The sequence below is a fragment of the Rhinoraja longicauda genome, chromosome 17 (assembly GCF_053455715.1).
Source record: "Rhinoraja longicauda isolate Sanriku21f chromosome 17, sRhiLon1.1, whole genome shotgun sequence".
NCBI lineage: Eukaryota > Metazoa > Chordata > Chondrichthyes > Rajiformes > Arhynchobatidae > Rhinoraja > Rhinoraja longicauda.
In genome coordinates, this window is record NC_135969.1 from 26,325,640 (window position 1) to 26,343,117 (window position 17,478).

A 17,478-nucleotide genomic window follows, 5' to 3' on the forward strand; every position below is an offset into this window, starting at 1 on the left:
TTGCCAAATATTCCAAATAATCAGATTAATTCCTTAACAAGAACTCCGTAAAAAAAAAAATTTTAATACAGTTATTAGTAAACTGGAAGTAAATCCAGTTTATGCCTTGTTACAGTGAAACTTGGTTTTCAAGTAACCCGGGCAAAATGTTATATTTCAAAACTCTCAAGTAATTACAGACTTGTCAGTGATTTCAGCAAAAATTAGGACGCCGGAGAAGCATTGATAAGCGTGGGAATTTTGCGATGTTTCTGAAGACGGTGTAATCTCGACCTGACTCGGCATTGTCGTGGTCATTGTCGTAGGGTAAAAGAAAATTTTGGTGATCTGCTACGACTTTAACAGTCGCCGGCAGTCGCCTAAAAAATCGCCTAAGTGGGACAGGCCCTTTAGTTTATCTAAAATTGAAGAAATCAACGTTCATACTGTTGGGTTGTAAACTACCCAGGTGGAATATGAGGTGGCGTTCCTCCAGTTTGCACGTGGCCTTATTCTGACAATGGAGGAAGCCCAGGACAGAAAGGTCAACGAGGGGATGGGAAGAGGAGTTAAAGGTATAAGCAACTGGGAGATCCAGTAGGCCTTGGAGGACTGCGCACGTGTTCTGGGAAACAGTCGCCGAGCGAAACCTGGTCTCACTGATGAACAGGAGGCCACATCGTGAACACTGGATCCAGTAGATGAAGTTAGAGTTGCATGTGAACCTCTGTCTCACTTGTAAGGAGTGCTGCGATAAGGAGGCGTGGAAGGAGGTATAAGGACAAGTGTTAAATCTCCTGCGATTGCAGGGGAAAGTACCTGGGAAGGAAAGGAATGGGTAAACTAAGTTTACAAAGGGAACGGTCTCTGCAGAAGCCAGAAAGGGATGGAGATGGGAAGATGTATTAGTTGTGCTATCATGTTGGAGGTGATGGAAATATCGGAGTGTGATGTGTTGGATGCAGAGGCTGGTGGGGTGAAAGGTGATGGCCAGAGGAACTCTCTCCTTGCTGTCTGGGGTGAGGGGGTGCAAGGACAGACCTATGGGACATGAGGAAACGGGGGTCAGGGGTCCATCTATGACAGAAGGGGAAAGCCACGTTTACTAAAGAAAGTAGATATCTCAGATGTACAAATGGAAAGTCTCATCTTGGGAGCAGATGTGGCGGAGGAATTGAGAGTAGGGAATAGCTTCCTTGCAAGAGGCAGTGTGGGTGGAAGTGTAGTCCATTTTGGGAGTCGTTAGATTTATAGTAGATGTAGAGTTGGCGACCAACTTCGTTGAACAATTACGATGGGTCCACCAAGTGTTTCTGCAATTTGCGTGTGGACGTTGAATTCTCCAATTTTAGGTAACCTCTAATTTTCAACCCCATTCCCCCTCAAGGGTCGCAACACTTATCCATGTTCTCCAGAGATGTAGCCTGACCTGCTTTGTTATTTCAGCACTTTGTGTCCTTTTGTGTATTAACCAACATCTGCAATTCTTTGTTTCTACTGAAAAATTGACTTGTGTCAGTAGAATTGAACAATGATAAATGGCAAGAGAAACGCAACTCTAATTGCAGTGAATAATTTGATGAGTTAAAAGATCTGAAATCTTAAAGGAACACAGAAAATAATTTATATTTCTTCTTAAATATGAACTGTGTTGCTTTAGGATGGGCATTCAGACAAGGTCATCATAGTGTTTATTCCCAGTACTCCAGAAAAGACACTGCTGGACTGATTTACCAGTGCACAGCAGAAGGCATTAAAGAGTTAACCATATGAGTGTGTGAACTGGAAATGTATACAATAGGTTTCTTTCCCTGGAAAGCAATTGTTAGATTTTTATGGTTTTATGCTTACATACTAGATTTGTTTTGAAATTGAATGCAAAATGTAATCAAATGTTCTTTGGTCCAGCACCATAATTGCAACTTTATTGTTCCCGGGATGACAAATATCGGGATTAGTTCAATGATGAAATTGAAAACCATTAAAACATGCACACTTTGCACAAATGAAATAAAAATTTGGAATCCACAAGAAAATGTAAAAATAGATTAACAGAGAAATTCAGAACAAAGAATAAAAGCTTTGTGTTCAAGTACATGGGGGGTTGCAGAACCTAGCTAGAAATTAGTTAAGATCTAACTAAATTGTAATAGCAAATGAAATTACCTCTTCCTTTCCTTATGTTCACAACATGCAAATACATGCAAAGATTCTGAAAGGCTACGCCAAGGAAATGTAAGAAAGGAAATTGCGGAATATAGAGCCTGCAGAATCTAGTTCAAAAGAAAAAATGTGGCCAATATCTGAAGTTGCTACAGTCCTTGTATCGTAAGTGTGCTTGACAGACCCCAAACTTAAGGTTTCTGTTGAGTTACTTAGAGTGGGATTAAAAATTAGGATATTCACAAGTGTTAAGTGATGAACCATATAAAATCAAACATGCGGAGACAATTGAAGCATTCTACAAAATGGTCATCTAGGCTCCTAAGATGGCGCGGCCGAGTCCAGTCGCCGTCGTGGTAGGTCCGCGGAGAATGTGCGTTTTTTTAACTTGTATGTTCATTTTAAATTTATTTTTAAGTACTAACACACTAGCACTAATAACGTACGACCGGAAAACTCTCGTAAAACTAAACCTTAGCGTAACCGTAGACTTATTAGACACTGTACTCACCGAACCAGCGTGGCCGACAGAGATCAAGAGAGCGCTCCGTGGCAACATCAATGGGAGCACGGCTCAGAGAAAAAGTCAGAGAAAACATCGAGGAAAGCGGGGGGGGGGGGGGATTCGGAATACGCTGAGAGCCCAAGCCTTCCGTCCACCTCTGCCCAGCATCCTTCTGGCGAACGTCCAGTCCCTGGAGAACAAGCTGGATGACCTCAGGGTGAGGATCAGATTCCAGCGGGACATAAGAGACTGCAACATCTTCTGTCTGACCGAGACATGGCTGACCTCGCTGGTGCCGGACCAGGTGATCTGCCCAACCGAATCCTTCACTGTTTTCCGTGCGGACAGAACAGAAGAATCCGGGAAATCCAAGGGTGGAGGAGTTTGCTTCATGACCAACAATAACTGGTGTAACCCTAGGAATATTAAGACGCTTTCTCGTTCCTGCTTGCCGGACCTGAAGCATCTGACTATCTCATGCCGTCCATTTTACCTTCCCTGGGCATTCAGCTCGGTGATCATCACAGCCGTCTATATTCCACCGCATGTGGACACCGACATGGCACTGTCAGCCCTGCACGATGTGTTGTGTCGATACCAAATCAAGAACCCTGATGCAGCTGTGGTGGTGGCTGGAGATTTTAATAAGGCAAATCTCAAAAAGGTCATGCCTAACTTCTGCCAACACATTACGTGTGTCACCAGGGGGGGGGGGAAACTTTGGACCACTGCTACATGCCATTCAGGAAAGGCTACAAGGCCGTTCCTCTCCCTCCTTTTGGAAAATCTGACCACGCTGCCATTTTCCTGCTGCCGGAGTATAAACAACGGATAGTACGGGAAACGGCGGTGAAGAAGGACGTAAAGCGGTGGTCATGCTGCAAGATGCACTGAGTGATGTCGACTGGAATATGTTCCAAGCAAGTTCCAGAGATGTCAGTGAGTTCGCGGAAGCGGTTACGGATTTCAATGCAACAATAGCCGATAACATCGTCCCCACAGTAAGGGTTAGTATCTTTCCGAATCAAAAACCCTGAGTGTACAGGTCTATTCGCGTTGCCTAGAATGCTCGCACCGCTGCTTACAACTCCGGCCTGGCATCCGGCAATATGGACGACTACAAGGTAGAATCCTACTGACTGCGAAGGGTGGCGAAGGACGCAAAAAGGAGGTACAGAGACAGGATAGAGTCGCAGATGGAGCAGCAGGCCACCAGGCGCCTTTGGCACGGGCTATGGACTATAACTAACTACCGGTGCAGTCCCCCTCAACCGGCACCTCCCTAGCTGATGACTTGAACTCCTTCTACACACGATTCGAGACGAGCAACATTACCCCTAGCTCGCCGTCTAAAAACAACACCGCCAGCGCGCTGGCTAGCGAGACTGAAGGGGGATCCACCGCTGAGGATGTGCACACATTCTCGGTGTCCGAGCACGACGTGAGGAGGGCTCTGACGCGTGTGAACACGAGGAAAGCTGTAGGCCCAGATGGCATATCTGGGCGAGTACTAAAGTCTTGTGCCACTCAGCTTGCTCCAGTACTGCATCCCTCTCCCCATCAGAACTGCCCCCTCCATCGACTCCTTTAAGTCCAGGCTCAAAACCTATTTCTACTCTCTAGCGTTTGAGGCTCATTGAGGAGGCGCTGTGAACTGTTTGCGTGCTACTGTATGTTTCATTTTTTTCCTTAGTACCTAATCAGATGTACAGCACTTTGGTCAACGTGGGTTGTTTTTAAATGTGCTATACAAATAAAATTGACTTGACTTGACTTGACAATATTCAACCTCTCCTTGGCCAAGTCCGTGGTCTCTGCATGCTTCAAAAGATCCATCATCGTACCAGTTCCAAAGAATGCCTCTCCAGCTTGTTTGAATGACTATCGGCCGGTGGCCCTCACCTCGGTGGTCATGAATTGCTTCGAGAGGCTGATCAAGAACCACATCTGTGCCTTCCTCCCTCGCAATATGGACCCGCTGCAGTTCGCATACCGTCCGAACAGATCCACAGATGATGCAGTCTCCCAGGTTCTGCACACCGCTCTCTCTCATCTTGACAGCCAGAAAGGGGGCTATGTGAGGATGTTGTTCATTGATCTTAGTTCAGCTTTCAACACAATAGTCCCCTCCAGACTGGCTGAGAAGCTGCTGAAACTGGGGCTTAACACTCTCCTGTGTGCCTGGGTCCTGGACTTTCTCACCGCCAGGCCCCAAGTGGTCAAGATGGGGAGACATACATCTAACCCTCTCACCCTGAACACAGGATCCCCCCAGGGTTGCGTCCTTAGCCCCCTACTGTACTCCCTGTACACACATGACTGCGTGGCCAGGTTCAGCTCCAACTCCATCATCAAGTTTGCTGATGACACTGTGGTGGTGGGCCTGATTTCTGATAACAATGAGAAGGCCTACCGGGAGGAGGTGGCTGATCTGGCACTCTGGTGTCAGAACAGCAGCCTTCTCTTGTATGTCACAAAAACCTAGGAGCTGATTGTAGACATTAGAAGGGCTCAACATCCAAGGACGTACACGCCACTGGAGATAAATGGGATTACTGAGGATAGGGTGAGCAGCTTTAAATACCTGGGAGTCCACATCATAGAGGATCTGACATGGACAACACACATTGCTGCACTGGTGAGTAAGGCAAGGCAGCGCCTTTATCACCTCAGACAGTTGAGGAAATTCAGAGTCTCTCTGAGGATCCTTCAGTGCTTCTACTCTGGGCCTGTAGAAAACATCTTGTCCGGAAACATCACAATTTGGTTTGGGAATAGCTCTGCCCAGGGCAGGAAGTCTCTGCGGAGAGTAGTGCGTTCAGCTGAACGCACTATGGGAACTACACTCGCCCCCCTGCAGGACCTATACATCAGGAGGTGCAGATCCAGGGCCAGCAACATTATGGGGGACCCCTACCACCCCAGCAACGGACTGTTCCAGCTGCTATGGTCAGGCAAACGCCTCCGGGAAATATAAAAATATGTGAAAACAGAGAGGATGAGACGGAGTTTCTTCCCACAGGCTATCAGGACTGTTAACTCTCATATCACCAGGGACTAATTTAATTTACTTTCATTGCCACTTTCATTTCACTGCACATCTTTTATATGTATGTGACAAATAAAGTTGACTTAACTTGACTTGACTTGATGAGCAACAGGTGTAATGCATTGAACTGCAGGACAACAACATAAAAGTGTAACTGCATATTAGACACTTACTGCACAAGAAAATAAGGAGATTTCAACTTCTAGAAACACATTCCTTCATCTGAACCTTTACATTTGAGAAGCAAAAATCCTGGGCAATATTCAAAGACAGCAAAAAAAAAAAAAAATCCCAGTGTTCTGGCCAAAGTTTATCCTTCAATCAAACCATTTACTAGGTCATTTATCTTGTTGATTTTTTGAGTGAGTTTGAAATATATGAATTGGTTGGGTGTCCAACATTGCAAAAGTAAGAATGTAAATGTTCCATCCTAAGATTGTGAAATATAATTGTATATTAATGGTGCCTTCATCAGTCACTTTAAATTTTATGGTAAAACTCATTCTGGTCAAAGTTGGTGAAATTTGTTCTATCATTGCAGCTTGTTTGAAAGTATCTGTGCCACAACGTTGGCAGTGATGTTATAGAGCACTCCACCATTCATTTTTCTTATAATAGCTGATTTCCAGGGTTGCACAGTAGCAGACAGGGGCATTTCCGCCTTTTCTGTCTTCACCATCTTCTTCGAATATTTATTCCACCTACCTGGTTCTCTTTGCACAGCCCTGCAAATGTTTCCTTTTCAAGTATTTATTCAATACCTCTCTGAAAGGTTATATTAAATTTGCTTCCATCAAAATTTAATGTTGTGCCTTCCTGATTAATACAAATCACTCTGGAATAATATTTATCTCATCGATTCTTTTTTAATCAATTGTTTTAAATCTATATCCCGTTTACCAGCAACCCCAAAGTAGAAGCATTTACACTATATCAAAATCTTTCAGAATTTTTTACATCTTTATCACATCCTTCCTTTATTCTTTTTTATTCTGCAAAAGGCCCTACCCAGTCTCTTCACATTACCCAAGCCTTTCACCCCAATAACATTCCACTAAATCTACACTGTTCCCTCTCCCATGCCTAACATTTTTTTGTTTCTCAGGGTTTATGTTAGTTTGGTCACAGAATGGTTTTGAGCACTGCCATTGTTCATGCACTCAAATGTATTCTTCACTTTAAAAGGTGCTGGTTAAAACAATCATGTACTCACAATATTCCTTGTGGACTGCATCAATTTGTTCTTCAGACTGATCTTTTGTGAATTTCATTGCCTAATGAAAACAATTGAACTGTAATTTTGTTCTTCTTGAGTAAGATTAAATTACAGTGAAAACATTAAAGGACACTTACATTTTCAACGAATTTGGCTTCCAGCTGAACTCGGGTCTTTTCATTCTTTTCAATTTCTTTAATGATATCTTTGGCTGAATGAAAAAAGTGATTGAAAAACATTTAATGCATGAAAAGTGCCAGACAAAACTTTTCTTTCCAAATCTAAATGATGCTTGCTGAGTTTTGCCACCAAAATTATATAATATACTGGAATCTGGGCAGGAAGAAAACATACACTTACAACGTTATATATTACACTGCAGGTTGAAGGGATCTACAAAAGTCGCTGCCTCAAAAAGGCTGCCAGCATCATCAGAGACCCACATCATCCTGACCACTCTCCCATTTCACTCCTGCAGTGGGAAGAAGGTATGGGAGCATAAAAACTGTAACGTCCAAGTTCAGGAGCAGCTTCTTCCCTACAACGATCAGGCTATTAAACACTACAACCTCCAGAGAGGCACCGAACTATATAGACGGGGCATTATTTTTGACTGTTTATTTGTCTATTTCTTATATCTGTACAGAACTTTTTTGTTGTTGTTTATTACGGGTTTAACAGAGTACTATGTTTGCATATCTGTGTGCTGCTGATTTCATTGTTCTATTTCAGGACATGTCAATAAAACACTTGATTTTTTGATTTCCTCTAGAAGTAGCATTTTACCCCCTCATTAGATGTCCACATATCTGGAGACACAGGAACTGCAGATGCTGGACCTTGAGCAAAATACATATGCTGGAGAAACTCAGCGAGTTAGGCAGCATCTGTGGAGCGAATTGACAGGTGACATTTCAGGTCGGGACCTTTCTTTAGGCTGATTGTAGTAGGAGGGAAAAAGATGGGGAAAAAAGGTGGGGGTGGGACAAAGCCTGGCAAATGATAGGTAGATACAGGTGAGAGGGGCTTGAATGGCAGATGGGTAAAGTAAGTAAAAGGCTAGAGGTGAAAGAGACAAAACTGTGTCGGATAGGAGAAAAGAGAATTTAAATGTAAAGCAAGAGGGAGAGGTATAAGAGGAGGGGGACAGGGGCGAGTAGAGTATAAAAGGGAAATGAGGGACTCAGGGATGGGAGATGAGTGTACGAATGATGGGAAAGGAACAGAGTGGCTGGAGCTGGTAGGATATAGTGGGAGAAATGGGTGCACACCGGAAGATGGAGGCACAGGAAAGAGAGTAGGTAGAGGGGTATTACTTAAAATTGGAGAATTTGATGTTCATATTGTTGGGGTGTAGGTTACGTAGGCAAAATATAAGCTACTGATGCTCCAGTTTGCATTTAGTCTTACTCTGGCCACAGAGGAGGCCAAGGGCAGAAAGGTCGGTAACAGGAATGGGGACACGAGTTAAAATGGATAGCAACCTTGAGATCTTGCAGACCCTGATGGACTAAACATTAGTGTTCAGTCGTCGAGACAATGCTTGGTCTTGTCGATGTAAAGAAGGCCACATTGGGAACACTAAATGCAGTGGACAAGATTGAACCTCTGTCTCACCTGCTGCTGGGATCACTGGATGAAGGTGAGGGAAGAGTATAGGGGTGGGTATTACATCTCATATGGTTGTTGGGGAAAGTACCTGGGGATGGGACGGATTGGGTTGGAATGGATGAGTAAACCAAGGAGTTGAGGAGGGAACGGCTGCTGCTGAAAGTGAAAAGTGGATTGGACAGGAAGATGTGAATGGTGATGGGATCACGCTAGACATGGCGGAAATGTCAGAAAATGATGTGTTGTATGCATAGGCTGGTGGTGTGAAAGGTGAAGGTTTGGGGGGGTGTGGTGCGAGAGCAGAACTACTGGACATAGAAGAGACACAGGTGAGAGATCTATCCAAAACAGCAAAGGGGAAACAATGTTTACTGAAAAAAACAGGCATCTCCGATGTCCCCCTCAGCTGTATCTCAGACAAACCTCCTCATCTGTATCCACCTATCACTTGCCAGGAAATCTTTATGCCCCCTACTGCAATCAGTCTGGTCCCGGTCCAAAACATCGCCTGTCCATTCTCTCCATAGATGTTGCCTGATTCACTGAGTTCCTCCAGCACTTTGTGTTTTCCGCAAGTCTAAATATCTCTCTGCATAATAAAGTGTATAGATCTACTGTGTAGGAAGAAAATGCAGATGCTATTGTCTCTCTCATGTCTCAGGTGACTCAGACAGTTTCACACGTTAGGTTATTAATGACATAAACAACAATGAGACCACTTGTCTGCCTTAAGGGAGTGAGGCCTTCATTAAATTCTTATTAATCTTTCTCCACAAGGATGTTCTGGAATTAGTCAGGTCTGTTAAGAACAGAAGGGGAGAAGCAACTCTAGGTGGGCAACAAGAGAATGGCAGTGCCAATGGGTCCATGGATGGCTGCTCACTCCTACAAATAGTCAATGCTGAGCTCATATGGACACAGCAACTAAGGATGAAGTGAACAAGCAGAACAGATGGGGACTGAATATGTTAGAACATTAGATGATCAACCATGATCATATTGAATGGCGATGCTGGCTCGAAGGGCCAAATGGTCTGCTCCTGCACCTATTTTTCTATGTTTCTATTCTCCACAGAATTTGTAAACATAGTCACATTTTATTTGAATGGGAACGAACCATTGAACGTCCACTACAACAATAGGCCCTGAAGATCAGATTCATAATAAAGTCAGACCCACTAACTAACCATCAGCATGATTCAACCAATATTGTAGACTGGTCTCACATCAGTGGGTTAAATAACAGTACTTGCCAGGTTATTTAACAGAATGCCATCATATAATTAACTGAAGCATACAAATGTATGGTTGTATCATTAAACAGAATCAACAAACTTTGATTTGAAAACCCGAATTAATTTACTTCTGTGGATTAAGACCATTGCCTGGGCCGTACTAACTTTACTGGGACCATCTAGAATATATGGGGGATGGAGAGCATTTTGATCGATAAATTAATTTTTAGCTTATGGTTTATAAATAAGATTGTAGGAAGATGAACGGAGAATATTATTAGAATAAATGAACAAGATTAAATGCCAGGGAAATTTAAGATTTATTTCCCAGGAGTAGCCACCAAAGATCATAAACACATCATTTACTTTAAAGAAATACACACGATTAATTGCTAACATTCCACCTACACAGAATGCTCCTGAAATGTAAAGCAGTTTGAAAAGCAGCGATTTGAAAATGTGATCAGAAAGAACCAAACATGGGAACTTCAATAAGTGTTTATTTTATCACAGTGAATGGGAACTGTAGATAGACACAAAATGCTGGATTAACTCAGCGGGTCAGCACCTCCAGTTTCCCCCTCCTTGATGGGGATGAAGGGTCTCGATCTGAAACGCCACCTATTCCTTTTCTCCAGAGATTCTGCATGATCCACTGAGTTACTCCAGCATTTTGTGTCTATCTTTCTCCCTCTCTCTCTCCATCCCTTCCCCACCCAGTTGCACCAGGTTCGTGTTCTCAACGAGCAAACAGCTAACAATGGCCTGTTTCTGACTGTTACTGAATGTTACTTTTTTTGCATATCTTTCATTCATTTGTTCTATATCTCTCTACATCACTCTCTATATCTCTAATTTCCATTTCGCCTGACTAGTCTGAAGAAGGGTCTCAACCCGAAACATCACCCATCCTTTCTCTCCAGAGATGCTGCCTGTCCCGCTGAGATGCTGCCTGTCCAGCATTTGGTGTCTACCTCTACAGAGTGGTTAGTTCCAACTTTAATACTGTGATGAAAGAGGTCACAAGCACCTGCAAGAAAATCTGACCGAATGGCTTCTAATCCTAATGGCATTTGTGCAGGCATCCAAATCTATAAAAGCCTGAACAATCCATAAAGACCTCAACTTCAATCAAGGGAACTTTTTTTGGATTAACTCAATGCTATCAGTCCATGACGCTGATGGAAGTAGTACAGAAGTAGCTATAAAAAATGAGTAGTCATCAACCAAGGAAGATGCAGACTTCTGGAAAATCAAAACCATTAAAAATCACCATCCAAGCAGGAAATTTGCTCATGATTTCTCAAACATCCCATTAAGCACATGTCATAAAAAGCTTTCAAACCTGGATATATCACTGAAAGTTAATGGTCATAACATAGTCTTTTTGTAAGAGATACAGCGTGGAAACATGCCCTTTGGCCCACCGATTCCATGATGACCAGCAATCACCCATATTCCAGTTTTATCGTACATACTAGGGACGATTTACATAAGCCAATTTCCCGTCCAAAAAACATTATCGAGTGAAAAAACTTTGGTACAATCTGCGTCCATTTTTATAAAAACAAAAAAAACTTGGAAGACAATATTCCAATGATCAAAATCCCCAAACAAAATTCCCCACAATTCACAAACAGAACTGCCCTGGCAGACCCATTGCTTCTGCTTGTTCATGTCCCACAGAATTAATTTCTGCATACCTCAACTCCATCCTATCCCCCAGGCCCAATCCCTCCCTACCTCTGTCCAAGACACCTTCGCCCTTCGTCTCCTCAATGACTTCCGTTTTCCAGGCCCCCACTACCTCATCTTTACTATGGATGTTCAGTCACTCTACACCTCCATCCCCCACCAGGAAGGTCTTCAAGCCCTCCGTTTCTTCCTCGACTGCAGAACTAGAACAATTTCCATCTATTAACACTCTCCTCTGCCGAACAGAGCTGGTCCTTACCATTAACAACTTCTCCTGTGACTGCTCCTACTTCCTCCAAAACCAAGGCGTAGCTACAGGCGCTCGCATTGGCCCCAGCTATACCTGCCTCTTTGTAGGGTACATCGAACAATCACTGTTCCAGGCGTACACTGGTCCTATCCCCGAACTCTACCTCCACTACATTGACGACTGCATCGGTGCTACCTCCTGCACCCGTGCAGAACTCACCGACATTCATTAACTTCATGACTAATTTCCATCCTGCACTCAAATTCACTTGGACCATCTCCCTGCCGTTTCTTGATCTCACTGATTCCCATAGCTATTTAGACTACACTTCTTCCCAACCTGCTTCCTGCAAAGACTCTACTCCCCTACTCCCAATTCCTCCATATACACCGCATCTGCGCACAAGATGAGGTGTTCCATACCAGGTCATCGGAGATGTCCTCATTCTTTAGGGAACAGGGGTTCTTCCCCTCTTCCATTATAGATGAAGGCCTCACTAGGATCTTCTCAATATCCCTCAGCTCTTCTCTTGCTCCCCCTCCCCCAATTCGTAACAAGGACAGAGTCCCCCTTGTCCTCATCTTCCACCCCATCAGCTGTCGCATGCAGCACATAATCCTCCGACATTTTCACCATCTCCAATGGGATCCCACTATTAGCCACATCTTCTCATCTCCACCCTTTTCCGCAGAGACCGTTCCCTCCGCAACTCCCTGGTCAACTCGTCCCTTCCCACCCAAACCACCCCGCAGGAGATGCAACACCTATCCCTCTACCTCCCCCCTCAAGAAGAGATCAAGAAAGGGGAGGGAGGTGTTGGAGACAGGAACAGGGATTGATCAACTTATGAAATCTAATGAAAGAATATTATTGAAGCAAGTATTGGTGATTGCTAACTTGCAAGCAAGATCTGCAGAACAGATACTGAAGCCCAATCAGCACAGTTCACGAGCAATGAACAATCTTTCCCTACCAATCTCCAGGCCCCATCAACTTACAAAAAACTCTCTGAAGTTTACTTTTTGATTGTTGTTGCCTGCAGGACACAACACCCAGCTGCAGTTGCTTAGCACATAATGGCAATCTAAGAATAGTCTGTCAACAAAGGGAGACCGATTGTATTTGTTTACCATCTGTCTGAAGCTTTAAAGCACCATGGTGACCAGCTACTGCTCTTGGCGTAATGAATCACTCCTCCATAATAACCTGAATGAAAATGTCAATCTTACAATTCACTGTCTTGACAGATCTGCAACATTTAAGGAAAAAATGTCTACATCAGATAACTTAAATAGCACTGGGAAACTGATTAATCCAATATATGAAATTAAGCAGATAGGTTGGCAAGAATGGAAATTAATTCTTACATTATACAAAATAAAATTTCCTTTAGTATTAGCCAGCATTTCCGAGGCCTAGAAGATTCACCAATGTACCAGTCAAAACTTTTAACACTAGAATCTGGGTCAATATTTAACATTTCTCATCTCCATACCGCCCCTCGTGCTCATGATATTGAAAACACAATATCAAATTCAACATGAAAATTGATAATTATCGAATTCCATCATTATCACCTCTCACGTCCATCTCTATCCCTCGCTCTGACTTTATATTTCACTTCTCTTCTCGTTACCTGCCACCCTTTAATCTTCTTTGTCATTTACTCCACTCATCTGCCGACCAAACCACCAGTTTAATTTGTCATTCAAAAATTAATTTGAAAGAAATGTCATTACCATACAGTCATAACAATAAAAAGCAAACAAAACACAGAATTACATAAATTTAACATAAACATTCATCACAGTGACTCTCCTCCAGGCACCTCCTCACTGTGATGGAAAGTAGAAAAAGTCTTGTACTACTGATTTCCCCTTTTCCAGCTTTCTGCCCCTGCAACAATCAGTCTGAAGGTTCTTGAACCAAAACATCACCTGTCCATTCTCTCCACAGATACCACCTGACCCACTGAGCTCCTCCAGCACAATGCATTTTGCTCAAGATTCAATTGTTCCTTCTGCCTACATGTTTCTTTTTGTTTATTTACCTGCAACAATATACTCAGCACTTCTGCTGCTCATCGCTGTGTTACAGTTAGACCATCCACTCTATCAATGAAGGTATCATAAAATGCTGGAGTAACTCAGTGGGTCAGGCAGCATCTCTGGAGAGAAGGAATGGGTGACGTTTCAGGTCGAGACCCTTCTTCAGACTGATGTCGGGGGGGGGGGGGGGGGGGCGGGACAAAGAAAGGATATAGTTGGAGACAGGAAGACAGTGGGAGAACTGGGAAGGGGGAGGGGAAGAGAGGGACAGAGGAGCTATCTAAAGTTAGAGAAGTCAATGTTCATACCGCTGGGCTGTAAGCTGCCCAAGCGAAATATGAGATGCTGTTTCACTCTATCAATGAATGTCAGGCGAGCACAGTTTTACAACTGCTTTCATTTATGAGTTTTTAATTTACATTTTAAATGAGGATAACAAAAGCAAGACTACATTTTATTGTGCATTTTTAATTGCCCTCGAGAAGATGGTGCTGAATGAATTTTTGGATCTCTGTAGTCCTGATAGAGGTTCTCCAGTCTGAAGAAGGGTCCGACCCAAAACTTCATCCATCCTTTTTCTCCAGAGAAACTGCCTGACCTGCTGAGTTACTCCAGCACTTTATGTCTATCTTTGGAGAAATTAATCATATCATATCATATCATATATATACAGCCGGAAACAGGCCTTTTCGGCCCTCCAAGTCCGCGCCGCCCAGCGATCCCCGCACATTAACACTATCCTACACCCACTAGGGACAATTTTTACATTTACCCAGCCAATTAACCGACATACCTGTACGTCTTTGGAGTGTGGGAGGAAACCGAAGATCTCGGAGAAAACCCACGCAGGTCACGGGGAGAACGTACAAACTCCTTACAGTGCAGCACCCGTAGTCAGGATCGAACCTGAGTCTCCGGCGCTGCATTCGCTGTAAAGCAGCAACTCTACCGCTGCGCTACCGTGCCGCCCAATGTTCATACCATTGGGGGTTGTAAGCTACACAGGCGGAATATGAGGTGCTGTTCCTCCAGTTTGAGGGTGGTTTCACTCTGGCAATGGAGGAGACCCAAGACGGAAAGTTCAGCATGGGAATGGGGAAGGGAGTTAAAATGGTTAGCTACCAGGAAATCCTGCAGGCCTTGGCAGACCAAGCACAAGTGGATCCAAACCTTTATTTGCTCCTCGGTGTCAATTTTTGTAGCTTATTATCAGCTGAGCAGATCACGTGTTGTATCACGAACTGTGGCAATTACCTTGGAATCAGAGTTATGTGGCACTGCAGGTACATCACCGAGTGACAGTTTCAGCTTTAATAAAGACTAACTTAGAATTAAAACTGACTGCTGGGAATTGAAAAAGAACTGCTGCATCTTAGATTTGTCAGTGACTGGTTATTTGTGTTCACTCTTTGGTTGATACCACCTAGGTCATATCTCTAGAGCTCCTTGAGAAGGCTGTTGTGAGGTACCATTCATGAACCATTTTCTTCTCACTTGCTAGATCAGAATTGTAGGATTTATTACACAACATTATCTACGGTAGAAGCAGTGAGATTCCAGTGCTTCTACAATAGAAAATATAGTAAAATATATTCTACAATTTTGAAATATCACATTCCAGGATATATCCAAATTCAGGATAGAGTCATAGAGTGATACTGTGTGGAAACAGGTCCTTCAGCCCAACTTGCTCACACCGGTCAACATGTCCCAGCTACACTAGTCCCACCTGCCCACGTTTGGCCTATAACCCTCCAAACCTGTCCTATCCATGTACCCGTCTAAGTGTTTCTTAAATGTTGAGATAGTCTCTGCCTCAACTACCTCCTCTGGCAGCTTGTTCCATACACCCACCACCCTTTGTGTGAAAAGGTAACCCCTCAGATCTTTTCCCTTTCACCTTCAACCTATGTCCTCTGGTCCTCAATTCACCTACTCTGGGCAAGAGACTTTGTGCATCTATCCGAGCTATTCCTCTCATGATTTTATACACCTCAATAAGATCACCCCTTATCCTCCTGCGCACCAAGGAATAGAGTCCCAGCCTACTCAACCTCTCCCCATAGCTCAGACCCTCTAGTCCTGGCAACATTCTTGTAAATCTTCTCTGTACCCTTTCCAGCTTGACAACAGCTTTTCTATAACATGGTTAGCAGAAATGAACACAATACTCTAAATGCGGCCTCAACAATGTCTTATACAACTGCAACATGACCTCCCAACTTCTATACCCTGACTGATGAAGGCCAATGTGCCAAATGCCATTTTGACCACGCTATCTACCTGCGCCTCCACCTTCAACCATGGACCTGCACTCCTATAGATCCCTCTGCTCTACAACACTCCCCAGAATCCTACCATTTACACAACAGGTATCATTTTATTGCAAAATCTTGTAATTTCAGAAAAGAAGTAACATATGCTGGAACAGAACAGCTGTCCTGTCAACACATGTATCACCACAATTCAGAAGACATTCCCAAAGATCCCCATGGTCTTCTGATTAATGTTCTTTGCATTGCTCCAGTTCTTTTATTTATGTGTGATCACTTATTGTGTTCCTCATGCAGATGTCTACTGGCTCTTTTACTAATCTCTAAACCTGATGACATGTTCCCATCCTTTTGATTTGTTGGTATTTCAGCCTCATTCATTATTTCATCTCTCTGGCCTCGACTGTCAATGGTCTTCCATCCTGTTTCAATGACCCCCTCCTCCCCTAACCTTGTGTGACATGCAGACAACACATGAACCTTTATGATACCACGAACATGTAAATACACAAAACATTTTGATGTCATGTACTTTCCATCTACTTGTACTTTAAATGAAAAAAAACCCATGCAAATTCGTCATATTGGAATGAAATCCTCCATCTGTAATTATGGGGAGACTTACAGCTAGTTGAGAGGGAAGATTAAGGTTGCTGCGCACATGATTTCTTGTTCACATCACCAAAATCAGTGGACAGCTGAGCACCGTAAACTACACGGCAAAGGATCACAGACCAAGTTATACCCAGAACAGAAAAAAAATTATGATGAATTGCAGAGGTCAATAGAAAAAAACTCTTCGATAGACAAGAAAATCAAGCAATTTACTGTATGATTTATTTCACTATCATGTTCAATTATTTAGCTTAGTTTAGAGGTACAGCGTGGAAACAGGCCCTTTGGCCCACCAGGTCCGTGCCGACCAGCGATCCCCGCATGTTAACACCATCCTACATCCACTAGGGACAATTTTTACATTTACCAAGCCAATTAACCTACAAACCTGTACGTCTTTGGAGCTTGGGAGGAAACCGAAGATCTTGGAGAAAACCCACGCAGATCACAGAGAGTACGTATAAACTCCGTATAGACAACGCTTGCATTATCATATGAAGAGTGGAGAACCCGATTACGAATGTGAGCTTCATCTGGTGTCTTGAGCTCTTTGAAGAAGAAAGAAGCTCGATAACTTCTGCTAGATTATTGATGAACGTGATTCATACTGGCATGTTAAAGAAATGTGCTATTTTTTTAAAGTAGTTTGAAATCTTATGAAATGCTGTGCTATGGGCAAGAAATGTTTAGTAGAACTGGAGAGAAAGTAAAATGGAGTGGTCAGATTGATGAGTTACAAAAGTAAAATGGCAAATTTGTATCCAATGAGTAAAGTAAATTGCGAAGCATGACACTGACAAGAGGCTCAAGATGCAAGTATTGTGCAATCAGTACAACAT

At 43.3% G+C, this 17,478-nt stretch overlaps 1 protein-coding gene across 5 annotated transcripts in view; it reads right to left on the reverse strand.

Moving 5' to 3' along the window:
- rad18 (RAD18 E3 ubiquitin protein ligase) overlaps nucleotides 1-17,478 on the reverse strand; it is a 149,019-nt gene that overhangs the window by 51,519 nt on the left and 80,022 nt on the right. For all 5 annotated transcript variants that reach the window (XM_078414417.1, XM_078414418.1, XM_078414416.1 and 2 more), the window contains exons 8-9: nucleotides 7,050-7,123; nucleotides 6,910-6,970 (exon numbers count right to left, since the gene is read on the reverse strand). In XM_078414417.1, coding sequence (XP_078270543.1) covers nucleotides 6,910-6,970; nucleotides 7,050-7,123 — 135 coding nt within the window. The remainder of the gene's footprint in view (nucleotides 1-6,909; nucleotides 6,971-7,049; nucleotides 7,124-17,478) is intronic.